Source organism: Phodopus roborovskii, unplaced genomic scaffold (genome assembly GCF_943737965.1).
Source record: "Phodopus roborovskii unplaced genomic scaffold, PHOROB, whole genome shotgun sequence".
Lineage (NCBI taxonomy): Eukaryota > Metazoa > Chordata > Mammalia > Rodentia > Cricetidae > Phodopus > Phodopus roborovskii.
This window is the reverse complement of record NW_026126567.1, coordinates 15,340,199-15,364,056: the sequence shown is the minus strand read 5'-3', so window position 1 is coordinate 15,364,056 and position 23,858 is coordinate 15,340,199. Positions and strand designations below refer to the sequence as shown.

The 23,858-nt window shown below is 43.6% G+C and overlaps 1 protein-coding gene across 1 annotated transcript in view; it reads left to right on the top strand.

Moving 5' to 3' along the window:
• Deptor (DEP domain containing MTOR interacting protein) overlaps window positions 1-23,858 on the top strand; it is a 129,998-nt gene that overhangs the window by 25,215 nt on the left and 80,925 nt on the right. Inside the window, exon 2 of the mRNA XM_051202655.1 lies at window positions 22,099-22,277. Coding sequence (XP_051058612.1) covers window positions 22,099-22,277 — 179 coding nt within the window. The remainder of the gene's footprint in view (window positions 1-22,098; window positions 22,278-23,858) is intronic.

The window sequence follows — 23,858 nt, the reverse complement described above, 5'->3', positions numbered from 1 at the left end:
GATCATGATAGAGATGGTAAGCCGACATAAAAGGACACATTTCAGCTGGGTGAGGTGGTTTACATCTGTAATCCAGCACTTGGGAGGTAGAGACAGAGAGATGATGGACTCAAGGTCACATGGCAAGTTTGGGCTACATGAGAACCTTTCTCACCAAAACAAAACCAAAAACACAGCCCAGCAAACCAACTAATTCTGTATCCAGTGAGATGTCTGGAACTTACTTATGATTCATCAGTGGGCTGAATTTGGTCTGGGTTAGATAGAGCTTACCTGTCTGTCACAGGTAACATGAAACATCAGGAGAAAGTTCAGGAAACTAGATGCAATGGTGTTGGCAACAAATAAAAGAAAGTATGATGGCAGAAAACAGGAGAGGGATTATTCTTATATTATGCAAAAATTTAGAAATATTTCAATAATCATGGGTGGGCATGTAGCTCATTGGCATAGTGTTTGTCTACAATGCACAAGACCCCGAGCTCAAATCCCAGCACCACATTAATAAGAAAGGAGGAAGAGAGGGAAGGAGGGAAGGAGGGAGGGAGAGAGGGAGGGTGGCAGGCAGGCTACAATAACCAAGGAAGTGCCATAGAGTATTATGGTTCTGAACATGGACACTATTTGGTTTTATTTTCCTACTAAAATACATACAGCGATTCATTATATCAGTCACATCAAACTGATGTTTTTCTGTTGTCAAACTCAAGTGAGTGCTTGTTTAGCTGGCCCCTTCTTGTTTGTCTGGGGATTGAATCACAGTATTGCCTGTGCTGAGCTAGTGCTCTGCTACTGAGCTGCATTCCCAGCTCCCCTTTGTTTGTTTTGTTCAAGTTGATGCTTCTTCAGTCTGGGCAACTCTTACTCTGGACCAGTTCCACTGACAGGCCACAGCTCCTCCCTTAAAATGAGGAAATTGCTTTTGAGGTTAGTTTCCTTTCCCTGAATTTTGTCCCATCATCCATGGAGAAGCTTCTAGTTTCATAAATGTGGGCTGATCTGAGGGCAGTCTAAGTGTCTGAGAACAACAAATGAGATAGTTATGTGATCAGGACCCTTCAGGGCAGCTGTACCTGTGATGCCAGCAAAGGATCACCAAGGAATAGACTCCCTAAGGTAAAATAGGTGCCTGAGGAGGACCCAGGAAGCCTACAGAGTCTCAGAGCACAACTATCATTTCTTTCTGGTGTGTAGCCAAACGGTTTGTCATGTTGGCTTTGCACCCCAGCATCTTGCATATAACGGAACAAATATGAAAAGATACTGGAGATGCATGCGGTAATGGGGTGATGTTCAATTAAGAAAAGCCTCTCAAAGGCCCATTAGAATCTTAATGATTTCCCAGAGTCCCTGTCCAGCTTGCCACCTTTGCTTCTGCTAGTCTAATTAACAGAGTGTGGCTTTCACATCTCACCAAATGCCACTCCAGCCCAAAGGACAGCTGTCAGGAGAATGTGGCTGAGAGATGATGAGATTTTGCTTAGCTATCTTTAGAAGATACTGCCTTTGGCTTAATGAGGGCTGATTTTGAAAAGTAGCCACAGGTGTTTGGAGCCCTGCTGGGCATTCTTGGGGCTCTAAATAGGGCTTGGTATGTAATTACCAACAGCAATGAGAATCTACTCACCCGCCATCATTTAGTAGGGAATTAGAGAGAAAATGAGTGTGTGGAGTACTTGTGAAACAATAGAAAATTTCTGAAAGACTTAAGTGTACAGAAAACACACAGAGAGAGACAACCATGCAGAAGTATTGTGTGTGTGTGTGTGTGTGTGTGTGTGCGTGTGTGTGCGCGCGTGCGTGCCTGCCTGTTTGAAACAGGGTCTTGTGTAGCCTGAGTTGGCTCTGAACTCAGGTAATACCGGAGGATTAGCCTGAACCCCTTATTTTCCTGCTTGTCTCCTGTAATGGTAGTACAGGTGTGAACCACCACATCTGGCTTTAGAAATATTCTTACAAGAAAGAGCCAGTATAACTAGTCCCACTGGCACAGGTCTGAAACCCCAGCTACTTGGGAGGATGAGGTAGGACGTTCTCAAATGCAAGACCCGTCTGGGCAATAGAAAGATTTAAAGCTAGCCTTGAGTCTCAAAAGTTAGTAAAAATGCGGTAGCTCAGTAGCAGAATCCTTGCATATCATGTGTCAGGCTCCCTGCTTAATCTCCAGCACTGAAATAACAAACACATTGACTGGTGTTGCACACCTATAACCACAGCACTTTGAAAGTGGAGGTAGGAGAGTCAGGAGTTGATAGTCTTCCTTAGCTACATAGTGGGTTTGAGACCAGCCTGGGCTACATGAGATCCTGTCTCAAGTAACAAAGCAAAACAAATACAAAGAAAGCTCGTGTCTTGGTGAGAATTCTTACATCCTTGGTGGCCAGTGTTCTTTGCCACTTGTAAAGTGTTGATGATTAATTCAATCACCAGGGCAAAACTTCCTTTTCTATACACAGGGGTTTGCTGTGTCTCACCCAAGTATCTTCCAGATCAATAGAAAAGGGAAAATGATGTTGGGTGGATTCAGTTTAAACTTAGTGTAGAGATATTTACTGATTTGTATACATCCTATACATAGAGATCACAACATTCCGTGTGCAAGAAACAGCTGTTTCAGTTACAGTGACTGTCTTAGCTAGGCTTTCTATTGCTGTGAAGAGACACCATGACCATGGCAACTCTTGTAAAGGAAAATAATTGGATCTGGCTTACAGTTTAGAGGTTTAGTCCAGTATCATCATGGTGGCTGCAGGCAGATGGGTGCTGGAGAAGTAGCTGAGAGTTCTACATATGGATCGGTGGGAAGCAGGAAGAGAGTAGCATTAGGCATGGCTTGAGCATCTAAAACCTCAAAGCCCACTCCAGTGGCATCCTTCCTCCAACAAAACCACACCTACTCCAGCAAGGCCACACCTCTTAATAGTGTCACTCCCTGTGGGTCTATGGGGCCATTTTCTTTCAAACCACCAGAGTGACTATGGTAATTAGTCCACCCTGAACATCTCTCTATGCGGGATATGAGTGTCATATGCATGTATATTACCCTTAACCAAAAGCCACTGTCACCATTCCTGCAGATGCTCCTGAAAACGCTTTTAAGGGTTTATGAAATATTTTTAACCCAGAGAAGCCTTGTGTGTTCTCATGGTGTAGGTGTGCAACACCCAAGCCTGTGGCACTGTGGCAGCTTCAGTGTCTGTCCCATGGGCTGAAAATAGATGGGTTGTAACCCTAGATGCTGTTTTCCAGCATGCCTATTAGCACAAGCTTCCCTTTGAAATGTGTTCGTCCGCGTTTGGAAGCCCCGAGGAAATATTTGCTGCTCTGTGCTTCCCAGTTTTGTGGTTTGTGGTTGATCTTTTCAGTACAAAATGTGCCTCAAACCGTCTGTTCTATTTTGATTCTATGAAGGAAGATTTTTTTTCCCCTGGAGGCTCATCAGGGAGTCCACAAAAAACAGAGATTCGCAAGTAGGGAGGTTTGTGGAAGAAATCCAGTTAGTGTCCTTATTTCCTAGGTCGTGAAACCTGGGCCGGGAGGCCTCCCTGCTGCAGCTTCTAGACAGGAAGTGCACACTCTATAGTTAGGTGTCACAGCCCCTCCCAGACTGTGGCTGGCCTTTGTTGTTAGCCATACCTCTCAAGTCATTGTTTTGTTTTATCTTGTTTTTTTTTTTTTTTTTTTTTTTTTTTTTTTTTTTTGCTTTGTTGTTTTTAGAACAAGTCTCATTACACAGTCCAGGTTGACCTCGAACTGGCTTTCCTCAACTTTCCAAGCTGGGGGTTATGGGTATGAGTTTTCACAACTTCCTGCTCATCAGTAGCAAGAAGGTAGGGAGATGCCTTTCAAGGAAGGAACACATCCCTAAAACCCCAACTAAGCCAAACTCTGCGTTCAAGCTCCTGGATGAGCTTTTTATTGTTTTTGCAAGGTTTGTGCCTTAGGCCCAGCATTCCCAGCTTGTTTGTGGCAGAAGTCAAGGACCCGGGAATATGAATGCTGGATGGGGTGGCCACACCCACCCGGCCGAAATCTGCCTGCCCAGACTCCCCTGTGACACTCGGTTCTCAATTCCCTATCTTCTCTCATCTTTCTGTTTGATTTCAACCCAGGTGTCTGCAAACTATGGCTGAATCAGCAGCAGCAGCAGCATCAGGAGGGCACTTGTTAGAAATGTAAATACTCTGGCCACCCTGCCCCATAGAATCAGAAGAGTAGGCTCAGGACCGCCTTCTCTGTCTCAAAAAGCCCTGCTGGTGATTCTCAGGTACAGCATGACTTCCTGGTCTGAGTGTAATAATCGCAGCCTTGGTTTGCAGATCGAGTGGCATATTTAATTACAATAGCCAGCGTTTTACCTGTTTCGTGATGTTTTATGTTTTATCTGTTCTCTTGTCTAACGTTGTCACAGAGTCTGTTTCTTCCCGGAGAAGAGAATCAGAACTAGTAAGCCTCCAGTCGGTGGTTGGAGAGGTAGTGTCTCTAGGGTGAGTGCAGGCTGGTGTTATCAAAACTGCTGGAACTGGTCACCTGCAGTTCTGGGTAAAGCACTGCAGTAGCAGCTCTGTTCCTATAGTGCTGCTGGGAGCACGCTGGACCATTCTGTTAACAGACAGGAGGTCAACGTTGATATCTCAGCTAGGATAACAGCAAATAATTCAGTCACCAAGTCTCCCTTTTCCCATCTGTAAAAAGTGACGTGGGTGAAAGCTTGAACTGGGTGGGCTGATGTTTTTTCCCAGTTAAAGTAACTCATTGACTTCTTTATATAGCAGTGGGAGATTGGTTACAGCAAACCTCATGGGAAACCAGATCTCAGCTTTTTCTTGAGGAGTGACCAAGGGCTCCCTTATAGGATTCCCTGGATTTAACCTGACATTCTATCATTCCTTCTAATCCTTTAGCAAGAGAACATCCGGGTCTCTTTCAGTTGCTAGCCCACCGAAAACTTTCCTTGATTCAGGACTACATTTACCTACAGATTTTTTTTTTTTTTTTTTTTAAACAGGAGATTGATGATGCTTCAGACAAAATCTGATAATGAAGTACAGAGTCAACACTGGATACTCTGCACTTTGTATTAGAGTCTTTAACTGAATCCTTACAAGAAGTCTATGAGATGTGTTTGGTTTTTTTTTTTTTTTTTTTTTGGTAGATAAGAAAGTCAGGGTATGGAGAAGAGGAACCACATGATTTGTCCAAACCTACACAGTGAGCAAAGGATACAGCTTTGAGTGCTGGCTGTCAGGCTCCATAGCTCGGCTATGATGAGTCATTGGTGCATAGTGAATGGGTTGAGTTGAGCAGGTGGCTCATTTCTCATTTGCTGACCCAACCAAGACTTTTGGTCATAATTGGAAGCAATAATTTTTCTTTTCTTTTCCTTATTGGTTATCATCTGAATAGCAGTATCTATTAATCCACTGCAGGATCTTGGGACTGGAGGTGAAGGGTAGAACAATGTGTTCAGTAATTTAAGAACAACTGTTGTAATGTGTGAACCTGCCTGCGGAAGGAGGGGTCCGAGAACATGCACCCCCTCATTAGAAGGAGATGACAATGGAGAGTATGGTTCTGGCCTTTACCGAGGAAAAACAAGAGGCTGTTGGCATAGCAACCAGCATGGTCCTGTGAGTCATCCTGTGTCTTCTGCAAGTTCCCCAAACCTTGTGGACTCATTTCTTCACCTGTAAGGCAATTAGAGGCCTCAGACTCCTGGGTGTGGTGTGTGATAAATAATGACCCGCTTTAAAAAATCTTGGAGCTTCTTGGGAAGGCACTTTGCAAACAGGAAGGGTGCTTTCTGACTCATCAGAGGACTAGCTGGAGATTTGCTCTGATCTCTCTTTGGCTCTTTGTTCAGCAGACCTGTTGAGAAAAAGCCCACGTGAAAGGTAAATGAAAAATCACATGTCTAATGCCCCGAGAAGGCTGACCTCCAGGTCTTCCTGTGTTCATCTTATATTATCCCTTATCTCCAGGAGAAGATGAGAGATTTAAAAGGCTCAGAGCCTTTATGCACATGTTGGAGCTCTGGATTTATGCTCTACATTCACTGTTGTTGACTCTCCAGCATGGTAGACACATTTCCTGTCCCTAAGTGTGTTATCATAATTAAATAGCCTTGGCTCCATACAAACAGGAGAATGGCAGTGTCTTTTGTAGGCTCTTTCTGTGGCTCTCTGTATTTATATGGATATATATCTGTGTGATATATAAATCTTTTCATCTTCTGAATCTATATGACCACAAAATAGGCAGAATATTGGTGATTCAACCATGCAGCCTTAAATGGCATGGGAAGCTCTCCACAAAGAAATTAGATACATCTGGATGGTGGTGGCACACATCTTTAATCCCAGCACTCAGCAGGTAGGGACAGGCAGATCTCTGTGAGTTCGAGGCCAGCCTCATCTACAGAGTAAGTTCCAGGACAGCCAGGGCTACATAGAGAAACCCTGTCTCAAAAAAAAAAAAAAAAAAAAAAAAAAAAAAAATCCTATCTAGATTCAAGTTACAAATCTGTCCCTTATTAAAACACAACTTGAATAAGTCTCTCTCTCTCTTTTTAAAGTTTCCTTTTGTGTCTGCTGTCAGTATAAAACAGAGCTCTTTTTCCAAAGGGAAGAGACAAATTATCCTGAGCCAAAGATGACCACAGGTTGTCAGGTTGCCCCAAATGACATGCTCTACCATGTCTTGTAAACAAGAATGCTTGGGTAGAAGACAAACATGAATAGCAGCATTTCCTGAAGGCATTGATGGGATGTGAGGTGGTAGACTTATAACAAGTCAAAAGATTCTCTGCTAGGGGTCCCAGGGGGGTTCTAGGCGGGTTCCAGGGTGGTTCCAGGAGGGTTCCAGGAGGGATTCCAGGCTGGTTCCAGGAGGGTTCCAGGAGGGATTCCAGGCTAGTTCCAGGAGGGGTTCCAGGCTGGTTCCAGGAGGGATTCCAGGCTGGTTCCAGGAGGGGTTCCTGGCTGGTTCCAGGAGGGGTTCCAGGCTAGTTCCAGGTGGGGTTCCAGGCGGGTTCCAGGCAGGGTTCCAGGTGGTAATGTTGACATTTGGAGCCTTTGTGCTCTTTCATCATAGAGCATATGGTATGCCATCCTCTGGGTGAAATATCCATCCTTCCTGCATGTTTACAATCTTAGAGCTTTGCTGGGACATGTCACATGGGTGGCTGGGCATTTGTTGGATGTTGTGGCAGGAGGAACAAGAGTTCAAAAACATCATTGGCCATGATACACTGTCTCAAAAAACCAAAACAAAACAAAAAGCAAACAAACAAAAAAACAAATGGCCATGATACACTGTCTCAAAAAACCAAACCAAAAAACAAACAAATGGCCATGATACACTGTGTCAAAAAATGCCAAAACAACAAACAAACAAACAAAAAACAACAAAAACAGACAGAGAGAAAGAGAGATTTGCTTTGTATTGATTTGTCTTGAATCATGGAAGGGTTCATTTTTACAACTTTGACTCTATATTTTTCATTCATAAAACCATTGCTTACCACCTCCTGAGAAGGAATTTTCTGTTAGAATTTGGTAAGACTGTATTTAAAGTGGTTGCTGATGCTTTGGATAGTTGGTGGGGGGGGTATGTGTGTGAGTGTGGGTGTATGAGAGTGAGTGTGAGTGTGTGTGTATGTGTGAGTGTTGTGTGTGTGTGAGTGTGTGTGGGGGGGGGCGCAGGGATCTGAGAGCAGCTCCTCCCTCTCCACAGTCACATGCTCTCTGTTTATAGGTCTATACTTTTTCTTCCTAATTTTTAATGTTTTAATTTTCAATGTTTTATTTAAATTGTGGCTATATGTGTGGGGAGGGCTGTGTGCTCACATGAGTGCAGATACCAGAAGAGGCCAGAAGAGGGCATCAGATCCCTTGGAGCAGGAGTTACAGGTGGTTGTGAGCCACCCCCACATGGGTTCTAGGAACCAAAATCTGATCCTCTACAAGAGTATATGATTTTAAGTGCTGAGCTCTCTCCAGCCCCTTTCTTCCTGTTTTCATTCCTGTCCATATGCTCTATTCATATAGTCAGTCATGAAAGGTTCAAACATCTTGAAGTAAAACTGTGAAATGTAAAGCTGGGTGTGGTAGTACAGGCTTTTAATGCCATCACAGAGGGAGATGGATCTCTGTGAGTTCAAGACCAGCCTGATCTACATAGCAAATTCCAGAGCAGCCTGAGCTACATAATAGAGAGACCCTGTCAAAAAAAAAAAAATCCTAATAAAAACAAAACTTTGTAAAATGTGTGCCATTTCCTATTTCATGTCGAAATATGCTTATCAAGTTACATGTGTGTACACACAGAGCAAAAACCACAAATAACTGTAGAGTCGGTTCTTTGAGAAAGAAAGTAGCTCTTGAAGAAAATTCCAAGCATACCAGGGTATTTTCCCAAATTCTCAGTCACCTGTCAGCTAGCTTCAGCAGTTCACCAGTGGTTACCCATCTGTAGCAATTGTCCATGCCAACCTGGAAAGAGACTTTTCATTTTCATTATACACATTTAAAAATTTTGTTTTTGTCCCGCCCCCCTTTGGTTTTTCGAGACAGGGTTTCTCTGTAGCTTTGGAGCCTGACCTGGAACTTGCTCTGTAGACCAGGCTGGCCTCGAACTCAGAGAGATCCGCCTGCCTCTGCCTCCCGAGTGCGGGGATCAAAGGCGTGGGCCACCACTGCCCGGCTTGTTTTCACTATATACATTTTTTACACCTAAATTTTAATTATGAGCTGGGTGCACTTGTACATTCCTATAGTCCCAGCATTTGAGGGGCTGAGATAGGAAGACCACAGCAAGTTCCGGACCAGCCTGGTCTACAGAGCAAGATGCAGGCCAGACAAGACTACACGGTGAGACTTATCTCAAAATGAACACATAAACACCCCAAAGTGTTAATTATAAGACAAATCCGAACCTTCAAAGGGAAATGCTGTGCGTTACAATTCTTCCTGGTTTTAGTCTCATCCTTTTGGGTTCAGACCCTTTCCAGGATAGGTGATGGAGGAAAAATGCCTTTCTCTAGGTTCTCAGATCTCCAAGGACAGAGTTTGGTCACTGCAGAACATTTGGAAGAGTCACCATTTTGATGGAAAGCACCCACCTGTGTCACCAGGCTCATTTTGACCCCGTTTGGCTTTCTGTGTTGTTTGATTAAACTGTTTACTTTGCCTGAGATTCATGACGCACTTTTTAAATAATGATGGGTAACTTCAGCCACCCCATTTGTTCTCTGGGTCCCTCAAGCTGCTGCATCCTCACTAAGCTGTTTGTCTGAAGAAATATTTTCAACATCTCTTGTAAGATGGACAGTGATTTTGAAGGTATTATTAACACCCTGCCTTCAGTAATGTTTGTTCTCTGAGGAACAGGAGAGGGAACTGTTTGATGCAATTTGGGCAGCTGGTTAGCCAGACAGAAATAGAAAATTACAGAATCACCTTGAACCGAAAGCTTAAGAGCCAGCTGTATGAGAGGAATAATGGGAAGGTTTTTTTTTTTTTTTTTTTTTTTTTATTAATACCATGGCTAGTGGGGTTAAACATTCAAATAAAATAGAGGTGTTTGCTCTCACCAGAATATTGAAAGGGGATTTAGATTCTGAATCCAAGGGCTGTTTGTTGTACCCATAGTGCCCAATGCAGAGTTCACCCTAATTGATTTTCCCATCGTCGGGACTCATTTCTCTTTGCTATCACAGGAACTGTAGTAGTCCAAGAGCAGAGTTCACTTTGTGTCCCTGTGGGAGAGAAGGCTGCTCTCGGTGTGGGAACGTGTTCACCAAGCAGGTGCCCTTGCAAGGCTGCAAGGCTTCTGAGTTATTAAAGGAGGGAAGAGAGAGCAGCTTATGCATAGGGACGTCTGGTGACAACTGCATGGACACTGGTTTGCCATCCTAGGGGCTAAAGAGTTCAGAATGTTCCCATTGCAAAGCAGGTGTGCTTGTGGTTGGGAGAGGAGCCTGGGTAGGGGAGGAAAGGCTTCGTAAGCCTGAATTCCAAGGTATTGGATCCACAGAGTCCAGGCTCACTCAAACACCTAAGGGTATAGGGAGTGTCTTGGGTAGTCTCCCCAACCTCCCCCACCCTCAGCCGCATCCCCTGCTTCTAGCATCTGTCAGAAAAGAGCTGAGCAGGGAGAGTAGGGCCCTATGACTCCCACCCTCTACACCAGTCTTAGTTACTGAAAGAACATACATGGCTTAGAAAAAAGAACTGGAAAACTCTTGATGGACAAACCTACTCTAGACACGACTGTCCCTTGCCAGTCCCCATATCTACCCTTAGGTACACTCTCTGTGTCTCCATGCTGGTCAGACTTCCTTTTCTTCCAAACCTCCGAATCTTCTGGCTCTGTCAGTTTTGTTATTTTTTGTTTCTGTTTTTATGTTTTTCAGGTATGGCCTTAAACTCGATGTGTAGCTGAGGCTGGCCCTCTTCCTCCTCCCAAACTGAGTTAAAAAAGTGCTCCACTGTGGGCACTGTGCACCTGCTAGTTTTGAACCTTTCGTCATAACTTCTAGGAAGACCAAGGATGGGGAAATTGTGTGTGGGAAAACCGGGAACTATTTTGCACTCGGAGTCCAAACGCCTTCTAACCAGAATGCACACTAGTGCTCTGTTTTGAAGTGTTTTGTTGCACAAAGACAGCTTGAGAACTGCAGGTGTGGTTTTGCTTGGATAATGAGCCACTTGGCTAGGTTTATTCATTTGTGCCAGGTGAACTGGGAAGAACCTAGTGTCCTTGCTTTTGTCTTGGGCCACTGGTGGAAGTATGTGAGGACCATCATAGGCTTGGGGCTCTTTTTTGCCCAAACCCTGGTCCAGGAAGAGACACAGAGATGTGTTTTGGACCTTGCCTGGGTTTCGGGAAGGTTAAGAAGGCAGTTTTAAATAGAAAGGGATGTTGGACATGGCAAGCGGGGTGACCACTGTCCACGGGCTGTGTGTTATATTTAGAGCTGTGGCTTTAAGCTGGGTGTGGTGGCATACACCTTTGATCCCATCACTCAAGAGGCACAGGCAGGCAGTTGTCTATGAGTTTGAGTTCAACCTGGTCTACCTAGAGTGTTTCAGGCCAGTCAGAGCTACATAGTGAGACTCTCAAAAAGAAAAAAAAAAAAGTGAAAATATGGGCCCAGGGATATAGCTCAGTTGACAGAGTGCTTGCCTAGCTTGCTGGGTTTGATCCCCAGTACTACATAAACAACACATGATGGTAAATGCTGTATAGCTCCTTAGCTGTATAGCACATTTGCGTCCATCCTGGAATACACAAGACCATGTCTCAAAACAGTTATTAAAATATGAAAGAAGTGAGCATAGTCCAAGCCCTGTGTGTTGTGTGTGCTGGTAGGGGAGTGTGAGGCTAGCCTGAGCTATAGACATGACTTTGGGTCAAAGAACCTAGGACCATCCACTCCATTAGGCCCAACTGTGTTCTTGATTGCTTAGCTTTAGGTACAGTCATCCTATGCTACATGCAAATGTTATGTTAGATATAGGAGGTGTAAAAATTCAGATCTGAATCATAATGGCTAATAATTTTGATATGATCTAGGAGTTCCTTCCTTCCTGTCTTTCTTTCATTTGGGGGGAGGGGGAGATTCAAGACAGGGTTTCACTATAACTTTGGAGCCCGTCCTGGAACTCACTCAGTAGATCAGGCTGGCCTCAAACTCACAGAGATATGCCTGTCTTTGCTGGGACTAAATACGTGCACCACCACTGCCCAGCCAAGAGTTTCTTTCTTAATGGCTTTTACTAGCTGTTCCCATCTCCTGAACATTCCTGCCCTTCTCACTACATCAGATTCTAAGAATGAACCTTCCTGGTTACGAGGGACATTATTACATTGTTTAGTAAATAATATGTAGCTCCCAGATGCATAAAATATGATGCTTGGCCAACAGGGGACACCATGAATAAAAACTCTTAAAAAGAAATGCATTTAAAATCAGAGGCTAAATACCTCATTGGTCTAGATCTAGCCCTGGGAACAGCTGTCTTTTGCCCATCTCTTTGTTGGAGCTAGTATCTTGTGTCTAATAGATAAATATCAGAATCTACCAATCTAAAAGTTAAGAATGACATCAGATAACATCTTGGGCTCATAGAAGAGCTTCCCCCATCATGCTGTACCTGGCTCTTCGATGTCCCCAGCAATGTGTCTTTGTCCTATAAAGCTATGAAAACTTCATAAAGCTGCTTCTATATTGGAACATGAAACTTGGGGTAACCTAAATTTGTATTCCGGAGTCGTGATTATTCAAAATGGATAAATTATCTCTTGTTTTGAGAGGGTGACAGGGACAGAGAGAGAGAGAGAGAGAGAGAGAGAGAGAGAATGAGAGAATGAGAACCATGGGCTAGGCAAACTGCCTGCCTGTGCAGGGCCCTGGGTTTGATCCTTAGCACCCGTGAAAAGGAAACAAGTAAAAATGAATTTCTTTTATATCTTAAAACACAGGAAGAAAAGCTAGTTGCCATTAACGTGGCAATAGAGTCAAGCATGGTAGCACAGGTATGTAATCCCATACTGAGCCAAGAATGGTGACATAGGCTTTACATTGAACCAACCGTAGTGACATGGGTTTATAGTCCCCGCACTGCTGATACTGAGACAAGACAATCTCTAGCTCAGGGTACACCTCCTAACAGTAATGAGACCCTACCACAAAAGACAAAAAGTGAAAACAGGCTGTCGCTTATTCACTATTCACTTATATAAATTAAGCCTGCGTGTAGTGGCATGCTAATAATCCCGGCACTCCCAAGGCCTTAGTCGGGAGTACCCTGAGTTCAACACTAGGCTCAGAGTGTGGGACTCACAGTGAAACCCCATTTCAAAACCAAACCAAACCATTAGTGGACAGTGATGAAGTTATGTGGCAGGAACACCTGCCTGGGTAGCCAGCCTCTCCCTTCTCCACACCTTCTCTATTCCTATTCCATTTGTTCACCAAGTCACTAACTCAGCATCCACTGGGCCAGGCATAAAACGTGGTATGTCTGCAGTGTGGAAAATCATATCTCTTTATTGAAATGTTTTTTTTTTTTTTCTGGAGTATTCCATTTTCACTGCCCTGTTTCTGATTATAAAAGAAATGGTGGTAGAGAGGTATTTGTAACCCCTGGTAACATATCTAAAAATATCAAAATTTATCTACCAAATTCCTGGGTGTATTTCCCCCCTCTCTCTCTGCTTTCTGACCCTTCCCTACCATCTGCTTCAATTTAAAAAAGAGTTTAGTGTTATTATTAGCGTGGGTGCAGAGAGAGAGAAAGAGAGAGAGAGAGAAGTGTGTGTGTATGCATGCAACAATACATTATTCTTAGTGTGTGCATGGGAGAGAGCATGGTGCATGCGTGTGCGTGCATGCGTGCCTGTGTGTGTGTGTGGGGGATGCATGCCACACTATATGTGTAGATGACAACTTGTTGGAGTCCTTTCTATTTCCGCCCTTATCGGGTTTCCTGGGATGGAATCCCGGTTGCCAGGACCCTTTGCCCTCTGAGCTTTCTCAGTAAGCCTCCTACTCTATTCCCTCTCTTTTGTTTTTGAGACAGGGTATTAGTAGCTAGTAGAAGATAGCTTTGAATTCACGGTGTAGCCCTAGTTAGCTATGAATTTGCAGCCCACCTTCCGGCATGAGCCACCTGAACAAGGTACACCTGCGATTTCTTGTTTCTTTGTTTTGCAACTCTGAAAGTTGAACCTAGGTCCTCTAGCATGCTAGGCGAGTGCCCAGTCAGCCACCCCAACCCTCAAGCACTGGTGAGTGGGTGTGGGGCCTCACATTTGCTTAGGTAAGCTCTTAGGCTCTTTACCATCGACTACAACCCCAGCTGCTGTTTCCTTAAATAAGAAACACGCCAGTCTCTGCAGGGACATAAGGCCAGAAGGGCTGGTGTGTCACACTGCTCCCCACTGTGCAGGTGCAGAATGAGTCAGTGGAAATAAAGTTTGAGTTAGTACTGGGCTCAGGGGTCACAGAAGGTAGTAAACGAAGTTCTCTTCCGTAGTATTGCAAGGTAAACACTACCTAATAATTTTTATTTTATTTTTTTTTTTAAGAAAGTGTATAAGAACTGAGACTGCTCTTGGCTCCTAACATATTCCTCCTCCGCTGAATTATGTGGCATTTTGTTCCACATTTGAATTTCTAAATAAATTGCCCTTCATTATTCTTGGATTCCTGACAGACAGCGTGTCTAAGAATTAGTGTTTTGCATTCTGCCACTCGGAGCGTGTTCAACAAATGACTCAGTGCCATTGTCACTGAATTCATTAGCAGGATTCCTGTGAAGACTTCAGTGTACTTGGGTGAACTAACTTGGTAAAATTAGGGCTCAGTGTTTTCTAGAAAATTGTAACTGCATGCAGGGACCATTTGCAGTTTTAGGATTATTAAGGGAGTCAGCATGAGGACCAGTGGGCATGAAACAGTTTTCATGGTACCTTGCACATAGGGGGACACTCAAGTGCCAATATTTTTTTATAGTATTACTATTATTACTATTATTATTATTATTATTATTATTATTATTATTTGCAGGGAGCATGCCATGGAGTCTGGCGAGTGTATGGTTTAGGGAGTCAGCACTCTCTTTCTGCCATGGCTTCTAGGGACTGACCCCAGATTGTCAGGCTTGTACCCACTAATCCAGCCTGCTTGGCCCATGTTGGTGTTAACAGTTCACTAAGTGTTAGGACAATTCTATATTTTGAATTGTGTCTTCTTTCAGATTGCCTTTTTATCCCTCTGTCCACCTCCCTTTTACTCTCCTTTCCCCTCTCCCTTCCCTCCTTCCCTCTTTCCTTTCTGTAGTAGTGTGTGTTATTGTTGTTTGTAACATGAGTGCTAACAGGCCTTAATAGTAAAAGCCCAGAGTCAAATACAAGGGAAAATGCCGAGAGATCAGAGAGAAGAAGGAGCAAACCAAAGCCACCTTTACCTCACAGGCTTCCCTGCAGAAAAGATACGAGTTCCCGTTTCCTCTTACCTATGTTCCTTTCTCCACCCAACCATCCCAGTTTCTGTCCGTCTGTCCAGACCTCCAGACCTCTGTGGGTAGCTGGTGGCAAGCTCCACCCTCTGATCTTTAGACAAGCTTTATTGTACAAGCAAGCTATCAACACGGCTGTTAGCATTTTGCTTTAGAATTTTCTGTACCATCCACCTTTATGCTTATATGTCACAGGTGTCTCTATTCATGTCTCAAGTTTATTTCTTTTTTTTTTTTTTTTTATAAAGGGAAGCATTTCATCGAGGGCATCCTTACAGTTTCATTGAGGGCATGCTTACAGTTTTAGAGGGTTATAGTCCGTGGTCATCGTGGCAGGCAGAAGACGGATATGGCACACACTGGATCGGTAGCCGAGAGCTTTACGCCCTCCTGGCAGGCAGGGAGAAAGACAGCCTTTTCACACCTCCTCAGCAAGGTTGTACCTCCCAATCCTTCCCAAACTGCTCCGTTCCCGATGAGTAAGCATTCTAATAGATAAGCCTTTGGGGGCAGCTCTCAAACCACCACAGCAAGGTTGTCTCTCCTAGGCTAAATTTGATAGCTAATCATTTCCTTCACCTTTTCACAGTGGAAGGGCCACAGTAACTGGGAGGAGTATTGCTTTGTGCCTTTGTCCAGCTTCCCATGCTAGGTTCGTTCTGCTAGGAGGAGAAGGTCCCTGAATAGCAACAAGGCTTCTGTGTGCCGAGAGCCTGCTTGTCATTGCAGACCCTCTGCTGGTCTCCTTGGCTGGTACGGACAGCAGTAGCCATCAGGGACCAGTGGACATCTCTCTTGTGTCCCAGATCCAAATATTGGATGTACAGCTGGTAGCTCTATTATAAACATGGTATGTTTCCGGAGGAGGAAACAAATAGGAGTGGGGAGAATGTTTAGAAACTCCAGAGCAGGGGGCACAAAGAATTGGAGATTTTATGTTCCGCAGGGAGGCTTGTGGGGTCACTGGCACAGTGTAGGCTTTCTTTCACACGTGTGCTCTGTTACATGAAGTTCAACACACAGCTTCATTCCTTGGGTGTCTGTCTCAGCAGCATTCTAAATCTCCGCCCAGGGGTAGATGTTTTAGTATTGTGAGTCATGGGTCACTTTTGGACCCTGGTGTGTCTCTGTCCCTCCCTGCCCCCGTGTTTCCTACCAGTTCTAGAGATCAGGGCACTAGGTTTCCAGCGTTCCTCTTGGCCAACAGGTCTTTCTCATATACTAATTCTAAGCCGCATTGTAAGGCTTTCCTATGCTCCAGCGCCACAACTTTAAAAACGTTTAAACATGCTTGTCTCTAATTTCAACACTCCAGGAGACTACGGACTATATTTGAGGCTAACCTGGGCTACATACTGACACCCTATGTCAAAAAACAATGAACACATACACGCACATAAACATAGTGTTAGTTAGGTTTTACCTCTTTCCTTGTTTGGCCATTTCTAGTCAAATTTGCTGTCTGTTTTACATCTGTCTATTTTTTAAATGTTTATTTATTATAATTATATGTGGATATGGTGTGTGCGTGCGCACATGTGTGTGCGCGTGCGCGCGCACATGTTCCATGGTGCAAATGTGGAGGTCAGAGGACGACTTTGTGGAGATAGTTCTTTCCTTCCACTGTTAGATGGTTTGAGGGACCAAACTCAGTCTGCAGGCTTGCACCGTAGGAGACTTTACCTGCTTAGCAACCCACCACTCCTGTTTTCAAATCATTGATCTGTAGTTTCACTGCGTCAGCTCTACAAGTTCCTAATCTTTACAGTTTGTATTTCTCACCCTGCTTCTTATGCATCAAGGCTAGGGTTTGGCTCCCAGCAAATGGGCCAAAGTACCTTCTGGAAGAAGTAGATAAACACAATGAGTCAGGTATTTTCAACAAAATTACATAAGTAGTTTTCCCTTGAGGAGAAAGCAGTAAGGGCTCAAATTGTCCCTTCCTGTCAATGTAAGTCCCTTTCTTTCCCCTATAAAATATTAATTCTCATATGCTTCCATGTTTAATAAAACATACGCCCTAAAGGACTGCCAGATTCGATGGAGAGTACTCATGGAAGTTTGAATTGCAGAGCTAATGAATAATTGCCCTTTAGTATAAGTAGATCTCATGCAGTATTTAGGCCATGTTTATAAGAAAAGAATTATTTTCTTGTTTCTCTGAAGTTCCAGTTGAATTGGTTTTCCTAATTTTTTTCCTTCTCTAGTTTCTGTCCCCACACCAACGTGTGTGTGTGTGTGTGTGTGTGTGTGTGTGTGTGTGTGTGTGTGTGTTGTTGTTGTTGTTGTTGCTGCTGCTGCTGCTGCAGGGTATTATATAGCCCTGCCTAGCCTTCAATTTACTGTTAGTTGAGGGTGATCTTGACAAACCCTTCTGCCTCTACCTTTCATACCCACATTCATCACCACCATCTTAAGGGCATTTTTAATGCCTGTTGAATGAGGCCCTTAGGATTATTTTCCTCCTGTGGCTGGCATTTTCATCTCTCTTACTGGTGGATTCATATCTGTGTCCTTTCTTTCATGAGCCCTATCGCACATTTTGACTCTTGGGTTTTAGGTAAGTATAAGTGACTGAATGTTCTAATTAAGTGTCAGCATTTGCTGTCATTTATTTATCTGTACACAAAATAGTCTGAGTAATGAAAATAGATGTCAAATATTTCATACCCCACTTCATAGACATTTGTATTGGGCTTCTGCCAATCGTTGACTTTTCAACGATTCATGTTATTTGTAATTATAATTATATGTGGGACCATCTAGCCCAGGTACTCTGCAAATGCAGGACATACAATTCACCACCGAGCCATCTGAATTCTTCGTTACTGTTTTATACACGCTAGATTAGGAGAGCATGGCAGCAGATGAAAGGGACTACGTGAGTTCAGGGACAACGGCAATGAGTGGATCATATGTCCACCAGGCTGCATGGTAAGACCCATCTCAAAAACCCAAATGAAACACTAACCACAGTAACAGCAGCAGCAGAGTAGAATGGGGAGATGGAGAGAAACAGACACCTGCTCTAGGAGCCCCAGGGTAACTATGTTCACGTGACGCAGCTCTGGCTACCGATGGATTCTCAGGAGGCACAAAAGTGGCATCATTCAGTGTGTCACTGAGCCATTAAATCATCCAGCAGGAGATTTTAGGACCATTTTGGTAGTAGAATAGACACCCAGTTAACCTCATCAACAGATAGGGAACATAGTGGTTCATGTTCCTTAAATACAAGTTCACTGGCTCCATGGACTGTTGATTTTAGGTGCTCAGCTAGGGTTATTGGAAAGATTTCTCTTTGCTGTTGTTGCTTTATGTTTTAAAGATAAGTTCTTTTTGTAACCTAGGCTGATCTCAAACTTACAATCCTCCTGCCTCCTGCCCACAGTGGTGAAATTTCAGGCATATTCTGTCATGCCTGGCAAACTTTTCTGTTGATCTTATCTATTTGTTATTATATTATGGTTGCTTTATTGTATGTTGAAGGTTTTCCTTATGCATGCATGCTTTTATCATGGCAAGAACGGCCAGTAGCTTTAACTGCAAGCATTTGTTTGGTTTGTTGGAGGCAGGATCTTGTGATGTAGCTGACGGTTGCAACAGCATTCTGCTGCAGGGGATTGTAGGCATCACCATACTCACCTGAGACATATAATATAAAGTCTAGTGACAACCAGGACTTACAAAGCCTCAGGATTGCCTTGTCTAGATGATATGCTCATTCGTGAACCAAACATAGAGCCCGAGAAATAAATAGCATGCTATCATTGGCTAAGGCTGAGTCACATGTTGGAGCTAAGCCCAATTACATGTGAGCTGCTTGAATTGATAGTGGATGATGGATGGTTTTCCCAAGGGAAGTCAGAGTGCAACTTGCAGAAAGGAGGTGGATGAAGTTAGACGAAGCAGAAATTGCAGCATCCACCATACAGAGATCACAAGGTCACTCACTTGTTCAAAACCCTTCTTTTACAAGTGAGGAAAAGGAGATTATTCCAAATAGGCAAATGGCTTTTAGACTGGATCATTTAACATGTGTGAAAATGTTTAGTACAACATTAGGCATGGACTAGAAACTCACTTGAACTCATTGCTGTTCCTATGTAGTCCCCATCTCTGGGGACTGTCCTTTTCCTATGGAGTCTCCATCTCTGGGGACTGTCCTTACTCTCCATCTCTATTGCCTAGGCCCCTGCAGAGCCTGAGTCCTTGAGTCCTTTCTTCTCAGGCACTCCAGGGTCTTGAAGTCTTCAGCCTTCAGTGGCTACGTTAGTTTGCTGGACCTGTAGAACAAAGCAGGTTATATGATTTAAAATTTTATCTCAGTCCTGGAGCCTGGAAATCCAAGATCAAGGTGCATTGTCCTTCTCTGAGGCCTCCTTGGTGCATCGATGGTGACAGTCTCCCTGTATCTTCATATGCCTGTGTCCTAATTTTTAGTCAGAGTGGATGAGGGGCTGCTCTCCAGACCCTTGCATGTACTAAGTAAGTGTGAACTTCCATCCCCAGTTCTTAATCCCATCCTTAGAAACCCATTCCCTTTTTATAGAGTCACAGATTACTTCGAGTTGAAAAGTCAACTGAGGTGATGTGAGTTTGAGGAGAACACAATTTGGTCTTTGGCAGTTGGATAGTAAATAATACCTAAGCCTCAGAGATTTTGGTTGTGTATACTCCCGACTTAAGATAATTTTTGAGATAGCAAACCCTATTTAAATTGGGCATGGTGATGTATTCTGTAATCCTAGCCCTCGAAGGGTAGAGGCAGAAAGATTGTGAGATCAAGGTCATCCTTAGCTCCATAGCATGTTTGAGGCCAGAGCAGGGTATAAGACTCTGTCCCCTCCCCCTAGAAGACTGGGGATGTAGGTCAGTTGGTTGAGTGCTTGCCCTGCATACAAAAATAATTGGACATGGTAGTACATGCCTGTACTGTTAGCGCTTGAGAGATGGAGGTTGTAGTTCAAGGTCATTCTTGTGGATGTCACATGTGGATTAGGAGAATAGGCTGAAATACATGAGACATTATATAAAAAAAATTTAAAAACCACAAAATATAGACAAGAATAGGATCTGTGTGTGTGTGTTTGTGTGTGTGTGTGTGTCTGTCTGTCTTCCTCTCTGTGTATGTGTGTCTCTCCCTCACTCCACTCCCTCCTGGCTTTCTTCCTCTCTCATCTACACACACCAGACACATACTTTTCCATTGAACAGCACACCTCCAGCTCTACAGTCTCTTTCATCAGAACTGTCCCCGAGAGGGACCCACTCTGCTGGGTTTCTGCTTGACATACCACCCCTCGATCTCAACATGACCAAGTATGGAAAGTCTCTCCAAACCCTCACTTTACTGATGGGGGTTGGGGAGTCCTTAGATCATTTGCCAGAGTCCTACAATCTTTCATGAGGCATTCCATTTCCCAAGACTGTTCAGAATATGCGCTATGAAACATAGAAATCGGGTGAGTGGCTTGTACAAGGTAGCCTTGGGAGTTGCCAATTCAAATTCTTCATTTGGGAAATAAAAAGGAGCTATAGGATGATTTAAAAAAATGTAAATGGCAGAAACCTTAAAGAAAATGCAGGTCCATGATTCCTTTGTGAAGTCATTGAAGGGGAGGAGGAGGTCCCACAAAGTACTTTCCTCTCCGCTAATTTACCAGCCTGGAAGTAAGTTGTATTTTTTCACCCAACAGCTTTAATCGATTTCTCCTTGACTTTTCATTTATTGGGGTAAGCCTCACCCCGAGATTATTAGCTCTAGTAAATTAGATGTGGTAGCTCACGCCTGAAGTCTGAGGCGGGGACATGAAGATCAGCTTGATGAACTCAGGGACAACAGGCCTCGGATCTCATTTTCCAGACATGTTAGCCATGTGGGTTTAGACAAGTCATTTAATCGCAGGTCCTCTGTATCAGGCTTTTTCTTTTAAGCAACCAACCAGCTCCTAAATCATGACAGAGACCTATTCTTAGTTCTTGAATGCTAGACCTAACTTAGACACATTTCTGGCTAGCTCTTTTTAACTTAAATTAATCTGTTTCTCTTTATTCACCTTTGCCTCTGGGCTTATTACCTCACTTACTATATATCTTACTTTCCTTGCCTCTCTCTGTCTGCAGGGTGGCTTCTGGCCCCAGGCATCATCTCCCCCTCATTCTCTGCTCTTTCTTCTCTTGTTCTCTCAATTTTCTGTCAAGCCTAGATTTTTTTCTTCCTATTTATTCTCTCTTCCGGCCCGCCCCACCGATCCTTTTCTCTGCCCAGCTATTGATCTCTCAGGTGCCTTAGGCAGGCAAGGTGAAGGAAATGCTGCACATCTTTACATAATTAATCAAGTGCAGGATACACAGAAGCAACACTCCTTTACACAGTCAAAGTAATATTCTGCAGCATAAACAAATATGAGACATCTCTGCCCGATTAACATAATATTCTACAACAGACCTCAGTCCCTGCTGTAAAAAAATGAGGATAGTATGAACCTGCTGGCGGGTTGTTGTGAGCATTGTGAGCTAATTACTCATTGTAAAGCGCTCAGGTAGACTTGTGGAAGCCGTAAGCCTCACCCCGAGATTATTAGCTCTAGTAAATTAGATGTGGTAGCTCACGCCTGAAGTCTGAGACCGGGACATGAAGATCAGTAACCCAATGTCATCCTTGGCTGCAAATCTAGCGTGTGACCAGTCTGGGCCCCATGAGACCCTGTCTCTAGAACAACCACCAAACAAAAACATAGCTATGGTCCTTAACTGGAAAAAACAAATGCCCCCCAAAAGGTGGGCTTGTTTGTCCATACTTTCTGATACATGACTCCCTTGCTTTAAAGTCCCTAATAGGAAGGTCATAGGCATGCAGGAGTCTGTCATACAGATGAGTGAATGAATACGCATGTGTCATATAAGTACATACATGCAAATATGGAGGTCCCTGAGTGAAATGTGATGGGAATCTCCAACTTGTTTGGCTCCTTCTCCACAGGATTTTTTCTTTTTTCTTTCTTTTTTTTTTCTTTTTGGTGATTCATGTTGCCATCAGCATTGCTCAATTTCTTGTTCATCGTTTTAGGCTGAGACTCCATGAAGAAAAGGTTATTAAAGATAGACGGCATCATCTCAAGACCTACCCAAACTGCTTTGTTGCAAAAGAACTGATTGACTGGTTGATTGAGCACAAGGAAGCGTCTGACAGAGAGACGGCAATAAAACTCATGCAGAAATTAGCCGACCGGGGCATCATTCATCACGGTGAGTCAGGCGGCACCAGCAAGGTGTCTGGGGACCCAATGAAGACCACATCGATTGCATGGATGCCCTCAACACAAAGTCAGAGGAGAGAGTGATGGCACATGCTGGCTAAATAAGGAGTGTGAGGTCAATCTGGACTGTGTGAGACCCTATGTCCACAAAATCAATAACAAATAACATTTTACTTTGAATTACCTCTTCAGTACCTCTCTCCAAGGCATCTTTCCTTTAAGGGGGACTTGGGTTATTTTCATGTGCTTTCCAAGACAGTTTGCCATCTTTGACCCCTCATAAGAATGCATGTGTACTCTTTGCAACTTGATCACATGCTGTGTATCAAATTCACCAGGGTTGATAGTCTATTTCTCTGAAATTATTGTTTTTAAGGTTAGAAAAAAAAAAAAAAAAAGAAAGAAAGAAAAACCAAGGGGTTCCCACATGGTATCGTCATAAATGTGTATCGCGGATAATTAAGAATCTGGGAAAACAAATAGGCTGATGGATGTTTATTCAGGGAAAAGTCACTTAGAGCAGAAACAGATGACCGCCAGCAGTTTCCCATCCCAAGGATGCCTCCAGATGCTCTCTGTCTCCAACCAGCAAGCAAGAAAGAGTCTTGGGGTCCCCGACCCCATACCTAGTTCCCCCAGGTCACCTGTCCCCATTCCCAGTGGGCGTGGTCAGTGCAGCTGGTACAGGCGGGTGGATATCTCAGTACAAATGCATGTCACTGTGTTATATCTGGCATGCCTCCTTCACTGTCCCCACTCTACCCCTACCTGATTCTTCTCTTTCTCCCAGTTAGCTCCCCATCTACCTTCTTATCACATGTGTCGTGATCCTCTCTCTATTTTCCAACTCCTTTAAGATCTCTTCCCTGATCTCAAGACCCACATCTCTGGCTGTTCATTTTGCTGTTGTGGTATGCTGTGTATACTGTTGTATGCATAGCATGCCATGAATAGGCCTTTGTAGATTTATCTGTTCAGTTAATGACATTTAGGTTGTTTATACGTTTTGACTATTACTCTGTCTTCATTACTATTCTCTTGCTGGGAAGCAACACCATGACCAAGGCAACTTTTATAAAGGAAAGAATTTAAAAGAAAGAATTAAATATAAGTGCTTACAGTTTTAGAGTGTTTGCCTATAATTATACAGACATCATGGCTGGACAGACCTGGTGCTGGGGTAGTAACTAAGAGCTTTCCATTCTGATCAGCAGGTAGAAAGCAGAGAGGCAGACACTGGGCCTGGAGTGGGCTTTTACAACCTCAAAGGCCACGTCTGTGACACACCTCCTGCAATGACACACTTCCCAATTGTTCCTAAACAGTTCAACAACTGGGACTAAGCATGCAAATATATAAGTCTGTGAGAACCATTATCATTCAAACCATCACATTCTCCATGGTTCAATGAGCATGCATGAACATGTGTCTGCTGGCTAGTTTTATGTTGACTACATCCATACTAGATATAAACTAGAGTTACCTAGAGAGATGGAACATCATTTAAGAAACTGCTTCCATAGCTCCCTTTCGTGCACTTTTTTTTTTTTTTAATTGAAAATAGATGTGG